At 40.4% G+C, this 19581-nt stretch overlaps 1 protein-coding gene across 4 annotated transcripts in view; it reads left to right on the top strand.

The window, feature by feature from the left end:
• The first annotated feature begins 24 nt into the window (after nt 1-24).
• Nucleotides 25-19581, top strand: part of TMED8 (transmembrane p24 trafficking protein family member 8) — a 33069-nt gene continuing 13512 nt past the window's right edge. For 2 of the 4 annotated variants that reach the window (XM_038545407.1, XM_038545406.1), the window contains exon 1: nt 18641-18722. Coding sequence is in view for 2 of the 4 variants with exons in the window: in XM_038545405.1 (XP_038401333.1) it covers nt 34-118; nt 18641-18722 (167 nt within the window). In the remaining 2 variants the exon portion in view is untranslated. Of the gene's footprint in view, nt 119-18640; nt 18723-19581 lie in introns of those variants that run through there. The other 2 variants (XM_038545405.1, XM_038545404.1) reach the window with 2 other exon arrangements.

The raw sequence follows: 19581 nt of genomic DNA, 5'->3' as shown, positions 1-19581 counted from the left end.
CGGCGGCGGAGGCGCTCCCCGGGCGGGCTGCAGATGTCGGAGCGGCAGGCGGCCGGGGCACCGGCGGGCCGCGGCGGGGACGGCCCGGGAGTGGAGGGGAGCCAGGCGGCCGCCTCAGGTACGCAAGCCGGGGGCGGCGGGTGGGTCCGCCCGGCCTCGGGGCCCCGCCGGTCGCGCGAGGCTCGGCCGCGCCCTGGCCCGCTCCGCCCGCGCCCCTCAGCGGAGCCGACCCGCCGCGCCCGGGCCTCCCCTTCGCGCGCGGAGCCCCCCGCCGTCGCTCCCCCGGGCCGCGCCCCGCGCCTCGCGCCCCGCCGCCCCCGCCCCCGCCCCCGCCCGGCCCGGGACTGCGCTCGGGCTGGCCGGCCGCTCCGGTTTCGAAATGCCGGTGGTTCCTGCCCCGCTTCCTTTCTCGGATCGGCCCGGATGGCGCTGACCCGGCTGCTCTGCTCGCGCGCGGGCGGCTCCCCGGCCCTGGGTCGGCCCAGCCTGGCCCCTCGCTTGGCCCCGCGCCCCGGCGCCCCCCGCACGCAGGCCCCGCGCCTCGGGCGCTCGGGGCGCGGCGGTCGGGAGGCGGAGCGGGCGCGGCGCGGCGCGGCCCGAGCCGACCGCACCGAGGGGCTGAGGTAGGGGCGTGGGCGACCTCCCTGCTCGGCCGGCGCCCCGCTCCCTTCTGGGTCCGCCGCCCCCGCGAGTTCCTGCCCCCGGGTGACCTCAGCGTCCGGAGGCGACGGGGGCCCCCTTCGGCTCCCCACACAGGGAGGGTCAGAGGGCAGGGGGGCAGCTGGCCTCACTGAGTGGCAGGTACAAATTGAGTTTTCGAGTCTGGAATGAAAACAGACACCGTCACCTGTAGTGGTAGACTCGGAATCTTCAGCGTCCTGATGGGGTGACCTTGGGCAAGTCACTCCTCCCTGTTTCAGTTTCCTTTCCCACATATAAAACGTGGGAACTCCTAGTACCCGCCTGGTGAGATTGCCGGGCGATGACATGAGCCCCCTCAGGGTGAGGCACCGGTGCACCCTATAACGGGCTGTTCACCCCCTCAGGGTGAGGCACCGGGTGCACCCTATAACGGGCTGTTCATCATTGTAGGATCTGGTTTTGCACACGTCAACTCCGTGCGCGTCGGAGGTGTCCCTGGATGTGTGTCTTCCTGCACGGTGATTTTTCTCTATCCCGAATACCCCCCCCCCCCCCCCATCCTCTAATGCTACTTCAGTCAGACACACACGCATCTTTGAATCACCCAGTTTTGGCCCATGACTTTGTCCTCTTGCTTTGAAACATCTTAACAGTTTTTGCCTTTTTTTTTTCTTTGTACAAACTTTTATGCTTTGTGGTATATTCAGAATTGATGGCATGTATTTAACATTACAGCAATAGAAATGTCGAGCATGATTTCTAAAAGACTCAGCAAGTGAGCATTCAAGAGTCTCAAACATCTGTCCCTTGTATGTCTCAATATTTATGAGTTGAGGGTTGTTTTTCTTTCTTTCTTTCCTTCTTTTTTTTTCTTTTTCACTTCCCCTTTAGCTCCTTGGGTGCTTTTGGCAATCAAACTCAAAACACTTTAAATAGAAAAGGCTTAAGAATAATCGAATACCTTAGATGATGGTGGTGGGTTTGTCTCTGAGTGTCTTCCTCTCCCCCATCCCTTTTAATTGGGTCCTCCATTTTTTTCCCCTCAGGACCATGCTAGAAATGCTTCTGGTTACTTTCGTCCTCTTGCCCTTAGCAGGGTGAGTGTTGGTTTCTTTTTCCGTCATGTAGGGCGTTGTTAATGTAGCACATAGCATGCTCTTTCCCTTGAGGTAGGATTTATTGCTAATAAAATGATAGGAATGATAACTTACATTAATTGAATGCTTCTCTGTGCCAAAAAGTGGACCAAGATTTACTTGTATTATCTGACTTAATCCTGTCAGCATTCATTTTCTCCCCATTTTATTTGATTTGATTTTTAAAGGTTTTATTTATTAGAGAGAGAGAGAGGACACGAGTAGGAACTGGGGACGGTGGGGTCCGAGGAGCAGGAGAGGAAGAAGCCGACTTCCCACTAAGCCTGACATGACGCGGGGCTGGGTCCCAGGACCCTGAGATCATGATCTTGAGTCGAAGGCAGACACTCAACCGACTGAACCACCTAGGTGCCCTTTCTCCCATTTTATAGAAGAACAAACTATGGCTGAGACAGCTTATCTGCCCAAGTGACTGTGGCAATTTTGCTGTCTGTATGAAACCGACACCTTGTTGTGATGAAGTCTACAATCGTTTGTTTTTATTGGCTGTTGATCCAGTATTGGTATTCCAGGGCAGGTTATGGTCTTTGTCCTCTAGATGTGTTGTGTTTGGTAAGATGAGAATACCCCAGGAACAAACATCAGCGACTCAAAACATATAATTAAGTGTCTGTTATTACAGTTCTTTATGTACTTATCCCCCAAGAAATCTGCTTTAGGGGAGGGACAATCTGTCTCTGCTTATGTCCTAGAGCCCTTGATGTTGTGTCCTGGAGGTTCTATAAATATTTGCTGGATTGTGAGGCAAAGTCTCAACACAGAGATTTGGAGGAGCACCAAATGCATATGAAGAATTAAAGTTGAGATAATTAAGCTTGTTCTTTGGGTTAAAGCCGTGGTTCTCAACCAAGGGCGATTTTTCCTGGGGATGCTCAGGGGATGTTTTGGTTGTCACTGCTGGGTCTGGGGAGGAAAGGTGGGGCTGTCCCTGATATCTAGTGGGTAGAAGTCAGGGATGCTGCTAAACACTCTGCAATGCACAGGACAACCCTGACGAGGAAGAATTATTTGGCCCCGGATGTCAGCAGTGCTGCTATTGAGAAGCGCGTTAGCATGAACCTGGATTTCCAAAGCAGTGGAGAAAGCATACATCTGGCTTGGCTCAGAGTCGTAGAACCTGGGGAATAAACTTTAAAAACTGCTTCAAATGAGGAGTTTGTTTGATTGGGTCCTTCTGCCACCTTCTTCTAGAATATGACCCAATAAGCAAACAATAGAGGCCTGAGAAAAAATGAAATTGAAAGAAGTATCTGGGGGATCCCTGGGTGGCTCAGCGGTTTAGCATCTGCCTTCGGCCCAGGGCGTGGTCCGGGAGTCCCTGGCGGAGTCCCACATTGGGCTCCCTACCCAGGGTCTGCTTCTCCCTCTGCCTGTGTCTCTGCCTCTCTCTGTGTCTCTCATGAATAAATAAATAAAATCTTAAAAAAGAAAAAGTGTCTGCCATTCTCTCTCAGAGAGAAAGCAACAATTAGAAATGAGTTTGGACATTCAGTTGTTATTGAATTAAAGGTTTTGATTTTTTTAAAAAGTAAAGGTTTTGATTTTTCAATGTATCTTATTCCTTCAAAGCAGAAATTTGTTTTTAAACAATATTCTCTTCTGACAGTACCTTTTAAGTTTCTTCATGTTTGTTAGCTGGTTTTATTTTTTTATTTTTTTAAAGATTCTATTTATTTATTTGAAAGAGAGAGAGAGAGAGCATGAGCATGAGCTGGGGAGAGGAGAGAGGGAGACGCAGACTCCCCACCAAGCAGGGAGCCCATCGCGGCTCAGTTCCAGGACCCTGAGATCATGACCTGAGCTGAAATGAGATACTTAACCAGCTGAGCCACCCGGGTGCCTCTTAGCTGAAGTTTTAAGTGATGAAGTAAGAAAACTCCATGTTCTTCTGGTGACCACAGTGCTGTGTTTTGTGAACTGTAATTGTTTCTAATAATCCTTTATGTGGGGCACCTGGGCCCTCAGTCCCCAAGAGGAGAGAGAGATCACTTTTTAGATAGTGAAACTATCTTGAGGCAAACATGTTGCATCACTTAAGAGACTTTTTTTTTTTTTTTACGCTTAGGGCCCTTTGTGGAAAATAAAGGGCAAAGTCTGTTATGACCTTGAAGTCCGCATTAGAACTTGGCTTGGTGTATATGACTGTGAGAGCTATGAAGGCACTTAGACGCTAAGGACTGGAATAGATCAGGTGAACTTGTCGTGATTCTTATATAGGTCTCAGAGCAGTGCAGTAAGTCTTTTTGCAGTCATAAGGACTGATGAGAAATTGGATCACGTAGTCTCTGGATTTGGTTGGAATATAAACTCAGGGGGCAGTCTGGGTGGCTCAGCGGTTTGGCCAGCCTTCGGCCCAGGGTTTGATCCTGGAGTACTGGGATCGAGTCCCACGTCAGGCTCCCTGCATGGAGCCTGCTTCTCCCTCTGCCTCTCTCTCTCTCTCTCTGTCTCTCTCTGTCTCTCGTGAGTAAATAAATAAAATCTTTAAAAAAAAAAAAAAAGGAATATAAACTCAGGCAGTTTCTTTTTGTTTAAGCCTCTTGAGTCTTTAACCACATAACCTGCTTTTGGTTCCTCTGCCCTGAATTTAAAAGGCCAGGCTAATTATCTCTGCAGCCTGTTTAGTGAAGGGGAAGTCTTATGAGACCTGTTCTAGAGAACTCTGACCTGATATTCAAATGCTTTAGAAAAAACCCTGTTTTTTTGGTTCTCTTTGTAGAGAAAGTACAAAGTACACAATAAACTTAAATCTGTAGCATGATTAGAATGTCTGAAACCATATTCTGGTAACATAGAAAACTTGTATTTTAAGTATTGTCAAAAATAAAATAAATCATTATAGGAAAGTTTCTTTTCTTTCCTCTTCACCTTGTTTTAGAGGCTATCAGTTATAAATTTAGTTATTCTTGGCTTCCATTTTCCTTTCTCTGTTCATTATTTCCAAAACTGGCCATGCACGTACCATGTCATGGTTTTTGCCAAGTTAGAGAATGCATTCCAAAATTATTTGATTATTATTTTTTCTATACATTGACATTAAACATTTTATTTCATTCTAAATAATATCTGTGCTATTACTATTTTGATGTATCAACTTTTCCTAATACATGTTAAAATAAATACCCATTTAAAAAAAAAAAAACATGTTTTCCTGTATACCATCTAAATTTGCAAAACTTACCCTGGTCTCTCTGGTCTTGGAATACTTGTTGAATTGGTCTATATTTGGCTGACATATTAAAAACTATCTACAGAAAAACTGACTTTTTCTTCTTTATAGTGGTCTAAATTTCACTGAATAAATTTAGGAAACATAACAAACTGTTAGTAACGGTTTTCTCTCTCTACAACAGGACTGTATCTTCCACACTTGATACCCCTGGAAATAAACTTAAGAATTTCTTTCTCCTTTTCTTACTTCCTACCTCTCTGAATCCAGTTACAAGTTGTTTTACCAGTAGTTCCTACATAATTTAGCAAATACCTTTAACCTTGAAAATCAAGCACACTATCTCTTTTTCACTTTTTTCCCCCTTGCATACTTTAAGCTGATAAGGTGCTAGGAGAAGTGGCTTCTAGCATATGAAAAATACTCAACTTAATTTTCGATAAGAGACTTGCAAATCATATATACACTGGGCAGTTTGATATCTCAGTATGTTGGTAGGGGTGTGCAGGAACAGGAACTTTCATGCACTGCTGTTAGGAGTGTAAATTAATACAAATGCTGTGGAGGGCAGTTTGCCAGTATCCATCATAATTACAGTATATGCTCTCATCGATCCATTCCTTCCAGGAATTTATCCTCTATAGATTTATTCTTATGCCTATTTAGTGACACAGACACAAAGTTAGTATAGCATAGTGTGTAATGGCAACAGATTAGAAAGGACATAAATGTCCATTAGTAGGGAACTGGTTAGGAATATCCAACCAATGAAATATTAATCTAATCAGCTGTAGAAAAAAAACCTTTCATATATGGTTATGGAAAGATCTCTGAGATATAAATGGAAAAAATAAAGTATGTTTAATATGCTCATTATTTGTATAAAAAGAACATATATGCACACACATATTTATGTGTATAAACTATCTCTGGGAGACTGCACAAAACCTAATAACATTGGTTGCTTTGGGTGGTGGGAACTTAGACCAGTGGAAGTTTTCACTGTATCCTTTTATGCTTTTTGAATTTTGAAAACTATGAATATATTATCTATTTAGAAAAAATACATGTGTCATGAGATTCTTCACTGTGTTTATATTTTAAGAGATAGTCTGTACATCTCTTTTGCCTTTCTGCTCATCAGGAACTGACCCTTTCTGGGCTTTTTTCTCTCAGATGAATTTTTTATGAAATATAGGTTGTAAATCTCTTTAGGGATCAATTTTATGTTATTATTTAAATCTACTGTTTTTTTTTAATTATTTTTGTGCTAACTTCATTTCTAAGGATAAATCAAAAGGGGTAGAACCACTACTTAGATAAGCTGTTACATTTAGCCAATGACAAGAGAGAAGGCAGATTTTTAAAATTTCTATTTTGTTTCTATTTTATTCAGTAAGATATTTTCAAATTGAAAAGGTAAAGAGGCAATGTTGGTTTGTTTTGAGTAATGGTAGACTAGTAATCAGATCAGTTCTCCCACTGGGGACAATTAGGAAATAATTGTCAACATATGAATATTTGCTTGAATATCCTGGAAAGCTAGCCAGATAATGAAGAATTACTAGACTATAATCAATGTGAAGGCAGAAGTATAGAGGCCCAAGGATAAGAGTCCATTTTGGGGTCTCCTTTCACATCTGATGGCATATGCTGGATTCGTAAGTGGAGAGGCTTTTCAAGGCTGCAGATGTGCCTTTCTGGATTAGAGAGGCAAAGATTAATGTTTAGAACTAATCAAGTGGGGGGAACCTGGTGAACTCCCTTTACTCTAGGTTGGGACTATGAAAGGCCATGTTCTGAAAGTAAGGGTAAATTAGAATTAGGCCATTGCAGGGGCTATAACTCAGCTTCAGAAAAATCTTAAATTCGTGAAATTGGGTTAAGGTGCCCCCAGGCTGCTAATGTCCCCAGGTATGTGGAAAAAGCAGAGGCAAACCTCTGGAGGCTCATATAGATTAGGCTTCAGATTATTTCTACAATTTTGTGAGAACAGTTTCTGGCACATTTCCTAAATGACCAGATGCCTGAGAAGAGAACGTGAACAAAAATCAAAAGAAACAACAGGTAGTAAAAATCAATCCAAAGGGGCACCAGACTAAAACATAATTATATTTATTATGCTCAAAATAAAAGACAAGTTTGAGATATTTGGCAAATAATTAAAATTTATAAAAATAGAACCAAATAGAAATTCTATAATTGAAACATACAGATGAGAATTTAGAACTCAGTTGATAGGTTTAGCAAAAAGTTGCTATATCTGAAGACAGAATAATGAACTGATCAGAAGAAAGTATCTAGAAGGAAATATGTAAAAGTGCAACAGTGGAAAATTCAGGAAAGAGGTAAGAGATATAGAATATATGGTGAAAAAGTCTAACACTTGTATAATTGGAGTCTTAAAAGGTGAGGAGAGCAAGAATGGACAGAAGCAATGTTTGATGAGATAATAGCTATGGGATGCCTGAGTGGCTCAGTGATTGAGTGCCTGCCTTCGGCCCAGGGTGTGATCCTGGAGTCCCAGGATTGAGTCCCACATGGGGCTCCTGCATGGAGCCTACTTCTCCCTCTGCCTATGTCTCTGCCTCTCTCTCTTTGTCTCTCATGAATAAAATCTTTAAAAGAGAGAGAGAGATAATAGCTATGAATTTTCCAAAGCTAACGGAATGCACAGTTTTAAGAAGCCCTACGTATCACAAGCAGAAGTACAATGAAATCTATAGTAGATACACATTAAGGTAAAACTGCTATAAAAATGGGGCACCTGAGTGGCTCAGTTGGTTAAGAGTCTGAGTTGTATTTTCTGTTCACGTCATGATCTCAGGGTCATGAGATGGAGCCCCATGTCAGATTCTGCGCTCAGTGGGGAGTCTGCTTGAGATTCTCTCCTTCTCCTTCTGCCCTTCCCCCCACTCGTGCATTCTCTTGCTCGCTCTCTAAAAAAAAAACAAAAAACAAAAAACTTTTTTTTAAAATCTTTAAAAAAATTGCTTGAAAGCCAAAACAGAAAAAAAGCAGCCAGAAAAAATTAGAGTGTGCCTTGAAAGGAATAGTAATTGTTAGCTGACTTCTGCACAGAGCAATAGAAGCTAGATCATCTTTAGAATACTGAAAGAAATACCAATAGAGAATTTTTTTTCCAGGACAATAGTATTTAAGAATGAAGATAAAATAAAAATATTTTCAGGCAGTCAGACACAGGGTTTGCCACCTGCAGACTGGCACTTATAGAATAACTAAATTCTTCAGGCAGAATCAGAATGATCTCAGATGAAAGGAAAATCACAATTTCATCTCACTCATTACCATAGATGCAAAAGGTCATGAACAAAATGTTAGCAGACTAAATCCAGCAATATATGTGACCAAGTTGAGTTTTTTCAGGAATGCAAAGGAGTTTTAACATTTTTAAGATTTTATTTATTTATATATTTGAAAGAGAGTGCACGGAAGCATGAGCTGGAGGGAGGGGCAGAGGGAGAGGGAAAAGCAGACTCCCCACTGAGCAGGGAGATAGACATGGGGCTCTATCTCAGGGCCCTGAGATCACCTGAGCTGAAGGCAGATGCCTTACCGACTGAGCTACCCAGATGCCCCATTTTAATACCTTTTAAAAGTCTGTAAATCACCATTTTAATGTGCAAGTGGATAAAAACCATCAGCTTAATAGGTGAAGAGAAAGTGTTTGATAAAATTCAACCTCCATTTATGATTTAAAACTCTTGGGGGGGATCCCTGGGTGGTGCAGCGGTTTAGCGCCTGCCTTTGTCCCAGGGCGCGATCCTGGAGACCCGGGATCGAATCCCACGTCGGGCTCCCGGTGCATGGAGCCTGTTTCTCCCTCTGCCTGTGTCTCTGCCTCTCTCTCTCTGTGTGCCTATCATAAATAAATAAAATTTAAAAAAATAAAAAATAAAAAAATAAAACTCTTGGGGCAGCCCGGGTGGCTCAGCGGTTGGGATCGAGTCCCATGTGGGGCTCCCTGCAAGGAGCCTGCTTCTCCCTCTGCCTGTGTCTCTGCTTCTCTCTGTGTGTGTGTCTCTCATGAATAAATAAATAAAATCTTAAAAAAAATAAAACTCTTAGCAAAGTAGGGATAAAAGAAAAAACTTCATTAATTGGATAAAGTATACCTACAAAAAACCTATAAGCAGTATCAAACTTAATGGTGAGATTTGAAAGTTTTCCTCCTGAGATGGGAAATGAGACAAGAATGCCCACTTTCATCACTTAACTATTCATCATTTTATTGGATGTCCTAGCTAATACCGTCAGGCAATAAAAAGAAAACATATGAAGATTAGAAAGGAATCCTGTTAAATCTTTTGTTTACAAATGATTACTATACATGGAAAATCCAGAAGAATCTACAGATAAATTATTAGAACAAATAAGTTTGTCCAGATTTCTGGGTATAGAGCCAATAGGCAGAATTTAATTGTGTTTATATATACAAGCATATATATATATATGAGATATTGTGAGTTTGGTTCCAGATCACTGCAATAAAGCAAATATTGCAATAAAGCAAGTGAAGTTTTTGGTTTCTCAGTACATATAAAAGTGATGGTTATGATATCTTGTAGTCTGTTAGATGTACAATAGCAATATGTCTAAAAAAAAAGTGTAATACCTTAAGTTAAAAAATACTGCTAAAAAATAGTAACCATCATCTGGGCTTTCAGCAGAGGTGTAATCACTGATCATAGATCACCATGACTAATATAATGATAATGAAAGAATTTGAAACATTGCAAGAATTATCAAAATGTAACACAGACACAAAATGAGCAAATGCTCTTGGAAAAATGGTGCTGATAGAATTGCTTGACACAGGGTTGCCACAAACTTTGTCAAAAATGCAATATCTGCAAAGTGTAATTAATAAAGTGAAGCACAATAAAATGAAGTATGCCTGTACCAGCAATGAAGTTAAAAAATATATAAAAATAGTATTTACCATAAAGAAAATTCAAATACCTAAGAATAAATCTCACAAAATATATGCAAAGTCTTTGTGTGGAAAATTATAATACATTATTATTTTTTTATTTTTATTTTTGACAACCAGAACATACATTGTATGATTAATTGTTGAAATCCTTAAGGACTGGGTTGCAACACCTGTCTTCTTAGTAAGGTTTAGGTGTTGTTCCTTCACGGAATACAGGGTTGAATCTGCAGTATACAATTTTTAGCTGCCTCATTTGACCAGCCCCAGTGGTGTTTTGTCTTTTAGTTTTGGCACTCCAGTTATACTTTCCCTTCTGCTTGGTAGGAAAGCCACATTTGCCATAGGCTCACTTCCAAAGGTGGGAGACATACAGAGTCACAGTGTGCATGTCTTATTGCAACCTTTTCCAAATGATGGCATCCCCTTTGTCATCTCATTTCTGTGGCCAGGACCCTATAATTATGGAGAGATATGAAAGAATAAATAAATGGAAAGAGATCATATTCCTAGATCAAAAGACTCAATATTGTAAAGATGTCAGTTCTCCCCAACTTGATATATAAGTAAAATAATCCCAGTAAAAATCCCAGCAGGGTTTTGGTGGGGTTTTTGCATGGAAATTTGACAAGCTAGTTCTAAAAAATATGTAGACGAATGAAAGGCCATAAATAGTGTATATAAAAATACTTGAGTAAAAACAACAAGATGGAAAGATTTGCTCTATTAGGTATCAAGATTTATTTTAAAGCTCTTACAGAATAGTCTAATAAGGTCTAGGAATAGAATAAAATCCTAGAAACGAAATATTTGATTTACAATAAAGATTGTACTGTAGAGCTGTGAGGAAAGAATGGCAAATGTTGCTAGGACTATTGAATATCCTAAGAGAAAGGAAAGAAGGGAAAGACGAGAAATTTGATCCTTATCTCACCATACACACAAAAAATCAATTCTAGTTGGATTGCATACAAACATGTGGAAGGCAATATATAATAAGCTCCTAAAAGAAAGTATAGGAGAATATATTGATCTCAGTGTAGGAGAAGACCTCTCAAGACAAAGGGCTAATAAGGAAAAGAGTGATACGCTTTGGCTACGTTAAAATGAAGAACTTGGGATCACCAAAGGACACTATTAAAAAGACTGAAAAGGTAAATTACAGAGTAGAAGCAGGTATTTGTAACACATGTAATAAACAAAGGTTTGTATTTGGAACTCTTATAAGTAGTAAAAAGACGATCTGGCTTTCAGCTTATGGCTTGGAGATGGCCAAGGCACAACTTTCTTTGGCTGTCCTTAATCAGCTGCCTTCACCATGCTGCTTGAATTTAACCCCAATGAGATCAAAGTCATATATCTGAGGTGCAGCAATGGGGAAGTTGGTGCTACATCTGCCCTGGCTCCCAAGATTGTCGTCCTGCATCTTTCTTCCAGAAAGGTTGATGATACATAGCCAAAGCAAACTGATGATTGGAAAGGTCTGAGGATTACAGTGAAAATGGCCATTCATGACAGGCCCAGATTCATGTGGTACTTTCTGCCTCTGCCCTCATTATCAAAGGCCTCAAGGAACTGCTAAGATACAGAAAGAAGCAGAAAAACATTAAGCACAATGGAAATATCAGTTTTGATGAGCTTGTTGACATTGCTGGACATAGATGGGGCACCATCTGTTGGGGAACCATCTATGACATCATAGATGACATCAATAGTAGTACAGTGGAATACCCAGCTAGCTGGAACTACAAAGGAAAGTAATATAGGGTCATATGATTAAAAAAAAAAAAAAAAAAAAGGACACAGCAAAGTAGGCAAGAGACTTGAACAGGCATTTTATAAAAGAGGATTTATAAATGGCCAAGAAACAGAAGTCATCAGTGGTACACAAATAAATGAGCATACACCAATCAGAATGGCCCAAATAAAAGCTATTAATATGGCCAAGTATTGGAGAGGGTACAGAGTAATAGGAATGTTCCTCAATACCAGCAGTAGTGCATATTCAGTACAACCCCTTTGGAAAATACTTTGGCATTGGCCACTAAAGTTTATCATTCAGATTTTTATGATTCAACCATTCCATTCCTAGGTTTATATACAAAATAAATGCATGCACATGTGTATCAAGAGACATGAACAAAAATATCCATAGCAGCATTATCCATAAGAGCCTTAAACAAGAAAGAACCCAAATTTCATTAATGGCATATTGATAAATTATGGTATATTCATGGAATATTATACAGCAATGAAAATGAACAAACTTACCCACAACAACATAGTTGAATCTTTCAAACATAATGTTGAGTAAAAGAAGCTAGTCTGCATTATTTCTCTTTATATAGAGTTCAGGCAGGATGAAGTAACACTATTTAGGAATGCATATTTAGGTGGCCCAACTATAAAGAAAAGGAAGGAAATTATTCCGTAAGGACAATGGTTATGGAGGAAAGGAGCAGGTAATGATTGGGAGTGTCATAAGTGGAGCTTGTAAAGTGCTAGAAATGATCTATTTCTTGGCCTAGGTAGCATTTTATGTAGGTATATGCTTTGTGGTAATTTATTGAGCTGCACAGTTTTGTGTACTTTATGTACATTATATTTCACAATAAAGATTTAAAGAGTCAGTGTAATACAGTTAATAAGAGTGCTAGCTTTGGACTTGGACTGCCTGAACTCATATCCCTTTTATTCCTATTTGCTGTTCATCTTGGGCCTCAATTTTTAGAATGATAAAAAGGAAATAATGGTAGTATCAACTTCAGTGGTTTTGCAATTCAGTGAAGATCCAGAAAGATGATACCTACAAAATGCTCAGAAAATAATTGGCATATACTAAGGATCACTAAATCTTTGCTGTAATAATAAAGATGATCAGAATGAGGATAGGATGTCTAACTACTTAAAGTTCAGATTTTTGGATCCAAGCAAATTCTATCCAGTTATTCTGGTCAGAGTTCTGGGTTACAAGCAATAGAAACTAAGTTTGGCTGCCTTAAGCAAAAAACAGATTATTAGAAGAATATAGGTTTGCTGATATTCACCACATTGTTGGAAGGCTGAGGAGTAGGTTGGTGGAAAGGCTAAGCAGCAAGAACAATTTGGTTAGGGTTGTTTGACTGCCACTAGGTGAATTCTCTTTTTCCTTTGTGCAACTGCTATTTCAAATTCTTGGTGGGAATATTTTAGGTCATGTGCCTTGTCCCTAATTTGCCCGGGCTGGGAAAAAGAAGGATCTTCCATTCTGACTTCCGCTGTGTACTGTTTACAAAGTCATTCCCCTCCAGGAGGAGGTTCAGTATTTGAAAGCCAAAAGATTGACAGATAACTACTACATCCAGGGTCCTGAAAGAGCCTGCAGATGAAATTGTGTGCTATCTTTGAGTACTGTGAGGGACTAGAAATGAACCTATATATAGCAGTTATCCATAGGGGAAAAGAGATTAGAATCCAGAATCTGTAGATCATTAAACTTGATGCAGCTTCTCAGCAAAGTTCTGGAATTTGTTACAGATGGTTTGTGAACATTTAGTAAGAAGATAAGCATGGCCAGCATGGACATCCTAAAAACAAATTTGACTACCTAATGATTTTCTAACTGAGTCCTGTCTACGCTGTCTCAGGAATCACTATTAGGTCCTCATTGTCTCTCATGTGGACTTTGCCAAGGCCCCTTATCTGGTCTGGTAAGCTCCATCTTACCATCAGCTGCTATAGAATCCTACCCAAAAATACAAATTTGACCATGTCATTTCCTAGCTTAAATTTAAGCTTAATCTTTAAAAAAATATTTTATTTGTTTATTCACGGGAGACACAGAGAGAGGCAGAGGGAGAAGCTCCTGTGAGAAGCCTCATGCAGGTCTTGATCCCAGGACCTCGGGATCATGACTTGAGCCAAAGGCAGACACTCAACCACTGAGCCACCCAGGTGCCCCTAAGCTTAAAATTTGTGATCATCTGTGGGATAAAGGCCCTTTGCAGTCTTCCCTGCTAGACTGAAAGCTTCATGAGGGCCAGAATTGTGTCTGCTTCAGTGCTTCATCTTCAGTACATAGTGTTGGGCCAGGCACTTGTTAGGAGTTTGTTAGGTATTGAGTTAAATTGATGGGACTTGTGTCTCTTGGCTCAGGCTCTGCAAGCATTGAACAGCCATGGTGTTTTATTTGTTCATTTTATTATTAATGTTTATTCTTTTTATTTCTGTGAAGTGCTTCTAAATATTTCCTTTAATTTTTTTGTGTGTATAATACAGTATTGTTAATTATTGGGATAATATTATATGGCAGATCTCTGGAATTTATTCATCCTATATAATTTAGACTTTATACCCATTGATTAGCAACTCCTCATTTCCCTTTCCCCGCAGGCCCTGACAAACATCAATCTACTCTCTGATTTTATGAGTTTCTTTATTTTAGATACCCTGACAAACATCATTCTACTCTCTGATTTTATGAGTTTCATTATTTTAGATACCTCATATAAGTGGAATTGTGCAATATTTGTCTTTCTGTGACTGGCTTATTTCACTTAGTGTAATGTTCTCAAGATTTATCCATGTTACCACATGTTGCAGGATTTCCTTCTCTTAAAAATATTATAATATTCCATTGTATGTATTACCAACATTTTCTTTATCCATTCATCTGTCAATGGACAGTTAGGTTGTTATTGCATCTTGGCTATTATGATTAGTGCTGTACTGAAACACCGGAGTGCTAATATCTCTGAGATCTTGATTTAAATTCTTTTTTTAAAAAAGATTTTATTTATTCATGATAGACACAGAAAGAGAGACAGAGACAGAAGCAGAGGAAGAAGCAGGCTCCATGCAGGGAGCCCGATCCTGGACCGGGATCATGCCCTGAGCCAGAGGCAGATGCTTAACTGCTGACCCAGGTGTCCCTATTTAAATTCTTTTGAATGAATATCTAGAAATGGGATTGGTAGATGATATGGTATTTCTATTTTTAATTTTTTGAGGAATCTTTGTACTGTTTTCCATAGTGGCTACACCTTTTTGCATTCTCATGTAAGTGTAAACGTTCCAATTCTACACATCTTTTGCATACTTGTCTGTGGTTTTGACAATAGCCATCCTAGCAATGTGAGGTGATATCTCATTTTTGTGGTTTTGGTTTGCATTTCCTGATGATTATTAATGTTGAGCATCTTTTCATATACTTGTTGACCATTTGGATGTCTTCTTCAGAGAAAAATATATTCCAGTCTTAAGTCCATTTTTATTTTATTTTTTAAAGATTTTATTTATTTATTCATGAGAGACACAGAGAGAGAGAGAGAGGCAGAGACACAGGCAGAGGGAGAAGCAGGCCCCACGCAGGGAGCCCAACGCAGGACCCAATCCCAGGTCTCCAGGATCACACCCTGGGCTGAAGGCGGTGCTAAACCACTGAGACACCTGAGCTGCCCCAAGTCCATTTCTAAATTGGGTTATTGGATTGTTTTGCTATTGAGTTGTAGGAGTTTTTTTTTTTTTTTTAAGATTTTATTTATTCATGAGAGACAGAGAGAGAGAGAGAGAGAGAGAGAGAGGCAAAGACATAGGCAGAGGGAGAAGCAGGCTCCCTGTGTGGAGACCGATGCAGGACTCGATCCCAGGATGCTAGGATCACAACCTGAGCTGAAGGCAGATGCTCAATCACTGAGCCACCCAGGTGTCCCTCAAAAAGTTAATTTGAAATAAATAATATAGACATGTAAAGTCCTTCATTAAAGTTAAAAAGTCAATTATTTTCCAAAAGTCTGTTAGTCTGTTTCAAAAATAGAGCATAGTGAGACTGAACTCGGAATAAGTTTATTTTTATATGCCCTGGAGATCATGATTGACTTATTTAGGCTAACGGGGTAAATCTGCAGTTAAAAAAAATCTAGTGCCAGGGATCCCTGGGTGGCTCAGCGGTTTAGCGCCTGCCTTCAGCCCAGGGCGTGATTGATCCTGGGTTCCCGGGATCCAGTCCCACATCAGGCTCCCTGCATGGAGCCTGCTTCTCCCTCTGCCTGTCTCTCTCTCTCTCTTTCTCTCTCTCTCTCTCTCTCTGTGTCTCTCATGAATAAATTTTTAAAATCTTAAAAAAAAAATCTAGCGCCCAAACCAAGAAACAGACTCTTAACTATAGAGAGAACAAACAGATGGTTGCCAGAGGGGAAGTGGGTGGGGTAGGTGGGCTAAATCAGTGATAGGGATTAAGAGGTACACTTGTCGTGATGCCCACTGGGTGATGTATGAAAGTGGTTATTCACTATATTGTACACCTGAAACTAATATAACACTATATGTTAACTAACTGGAATTTAAAAACTTATGAAAAAAGAATATAAGGTAACAAAAAAATCAAGAAATATTGCGTCCTTATTAAGAGTTTATAGTCTCAGTGTACTCTGGGTGGATTATAACACATCTGAGAAAGTTGTCCATTTTAGCCCCTTACTTCAGATGGAACAAAGAGGGGCTCCTGGGTGGCTCACTTGGTTGTGTCTGCTTTCAGCTTGGGTCATGATCTGGGGGTCCTGAGATCAAGTCCTGAGTCAGGTTCCTTGCTCTGTGGGGAATCTGCTTCTCCCTCTCCTCCCCAGCTCATGTTCTCTCTCTGTCGTTATCTCTTTCTCTCTCTCAAATAAATGGATAAAATCTTTAAAAAACAAACCACATGGAACAAAGAGGAACAACCAAAGGAGGCCGGTATGGTCAGAGGTCACCTGAGGGATGATTGAGAGAACTGAGATGCTTAGCCTGAGGAGGAACTTTCAGGAAATGTAATACCAGGCTGTAAATGTTTGAAAGGCTATTGTGGCAAAGGATCGAAGGATTAGAAGAGCAGAGGTTATTAGGAAGCCAATTTTACTTAGGTCAAAATAGGGAAGAACATTGTATTCTCATCTCTTGGTGAAAAGGGCCTCTTTTTCTTTCTTTCTTTCTTTCTTTCTTTCTTTCTTTCTTTCTTTCTTTCTTTCTTTCTTTCTTTCTTTCTTCTTTCTTTCTTCTTCTTCTTTTTTCTTTTTTTTAAAAGGGCCTCTTTCAGATGCCAGTCTCAAGTAGGAGGTCCCAGGTTACCCACAACTGCTGTCTGACTTGCCTATAAATTGAAGGTTCCCATGATCTCCTCCTCCTTGGATTTGATGGTTTGCTAAAGTGGCTCAGAGAACTCAAGGAAATACTAACATTTACCAGTTTATGAAAGGATATGAGCAAGGATACAGATGAAAAGTCAGATGAAGAGCTACAGTGGGCAGGGTCTGGGAGGGTCCTGAGCGCAGGAGCTTCTGTCTCATTGAGGTTGGGGTGTGTCACCCTCCCAGTATGTGAATGTGTTAACCAACCTAGAACTCTCCAAACACTGTACTTTGGGAATTTTTATGGAAGTTTATCATATCGGTATGATCAATTATTAACTTCGTTGTAGCTCCTCTCCCCTCTCTGGAGAATGAGGGGTGGGGTTGATAATTCCAAGCATCTGATCACGCCTTGGCCTTTCTTGTGAGCAACCCCCATCCAGGAGCCCACCCAGAGTCACTTTGGAACAAAAGACACTGCTATCACCAGGGAAGGTCCGGGTATTTAGGAAGTCTGTGTCAGGAACCAGAGTCAAAGACCAAGTGTTAGAACAAAACATACTCCTAGTAGTCTTTTCACTTAGGAAATCATCAGGATTTTCATAATTCTGTGCCAGGAACTGAGGACAGAGACTAATTTTTTCTGTTTTTTCCCAGGAGGAAAATTGGGTGGCATAAGCTCTAAGATCTTTCTACCTAGAAGAGTGTGAGCTGATAAAAAGAAAAATAGATATTTTCACATATAAAAAAAAAGTGAGACTAGATTTAAGTTGGATCACCAATATTTGCCTATCGTTTGCACTTTTATGGAGCTACCAAACTCTGACATTTGCAGTATTTGAGGTTTACTTCATTTAAGCTGTATTTTGTAGTGGGAAGTGGACTTTGGGCTTCAGTTTCTTGTGGACTTCACTAGAGGAGGTTAAACCAGGGATTATCTAAATACACAGAACCATATGCTTTTCTGAGTGGTCAAAGAAAGGCTAGGTCAATAAACCATAAAACAGTAGCACCTAAGGTTAGGAGCATGATTGTCTGGGTTTGAATCTTGTCTCTGTGCCTTAGTGTCCTTACCTGCACAATGGCAGTAATACCAGCTATAGGCCTGCTGTGAGCCTGAGGACATGGCTCTCTTTATGCCATGTATACTGTATATACATGTACGTGTATACTCCTTGTAGCTACCTAACCAGTAAGTCACTGGTGAATGAGCAAGTAAAAGAAATTACAAAGATCCTTTCCCCTGGCTACACTGATGTGAACTTCCTGAATATAGAGGTGGCACTCCATCCTTCGACACTGAATTCTAGTTCATTTCATCCTAAATCTCACTCTTCCCTCTACATTTTGCCAAATTTAACCATATGCTTCCTGAGAAATGTGATTCTTAAATTAGAATGAATTTTGTAGGGACTTGTTTTGGAAAGGAACATATTTTTTCATGAATGGGTTATGATGGTCTGAGTACTTGACTGTGAGGACTTGAATAATTTATGCACTGGGACTCTCAGAAGTGGATGCCCAGAATATTTTTGGAAAGAGACAGTTGGTTGAAACTGCCAATTTTTTTTTAAGCTATAAGATAATTATGATTGTGTTCCCTCTCAAATATTGAATTTTTCTTTCCATGATTTTCTAGAGAATGAAGATCTAGAAAACACCAAGGTCACCTCTCTAGTGGCTTCTGCTTCTGATCCAGAACCCCATTCCTCACCTTACAGGTAGGAACAGCAACTGCTTGGCTCCTTGTTGTTTATCTTCTGAGATAAGGAAGTGATGAAAGGCATGAACATCTGCTTTAAGGGGGAGGGCAAGTTGGAGTGAAGAGTATGGATGATTTGGTCATTCATTTGTCAATCCTTGGGTGTGGTTAGGGGCAACGTCAAATCTATTTCAGGTTATGAAATATTCTTTACTCTCAGAGAACAAAACTGTAACAAGTAGTATAGCATCTTCATTTGTCTTCTCCTGGAACCCAGGTTGAAATGTTCATACATTAGACATGGATCCCAGGTGGACTTGCAAGAGAATGTGTGTTTAGTTTTATTCTTAGTTTCCTGCTCCATCCATTTCATCTACCTACTGTCATTGATACCAGAGTGCATATAGCAGACAGGAAAGAGTTGTACTGAGCTCTGGAATAAGTAGAAACATGAAACATTAATGGAATAATTAATGAAAAGCTGTATTTTGAAGATACAGGAGAGCTAATGGATATTATAGTCCAACTGATCTGTTTGTGGCATGATACTGTCCACTAGAACCAGTGTTGGCTCCATGCCCCACACAAAATTGATTGCTAGGGGTGGAGAGGAATGTCAAGATATTTAAACAATCTGTTATTTCTTTTTTAAAAAAATTATCTACTTTTTAAGTGAATTCTCTGCCCTATGTGGGCTTGAACTCACAACCCTGAGATTAAGTCTCAAGTTCTACAACTGAGCCAGCCAGGCACCCCCAGATCTGTTATTTCTTAAGTAGAAGTTTTTTCTTCTTACTTTTATATATGAAATAAAACTTTTTTCAAAACCCCAGAATTCAGATGATGGAAGACAATGATTAATATAATAATAATATAAT

Source organism: Canis lupus, chromosome 8 (genome assembly GCF_011100685.1).
Source record: "Canis lupus familiaris isolate Mischka breed German Shepherd chromosome 8, alternate assembly UU_Cfam_GSD_1.0, whole genome shotgun sequence".
In the NCBI taxonomy this organism is placed as follows: Eukaryota; Metazoa; Chordata; class Mammalia; order Carnivora; family Canidae; genus Canis; species Canis lupus.
This window is presented reverse-complemented; position numbering and strand designations above follow the sequence as displayed.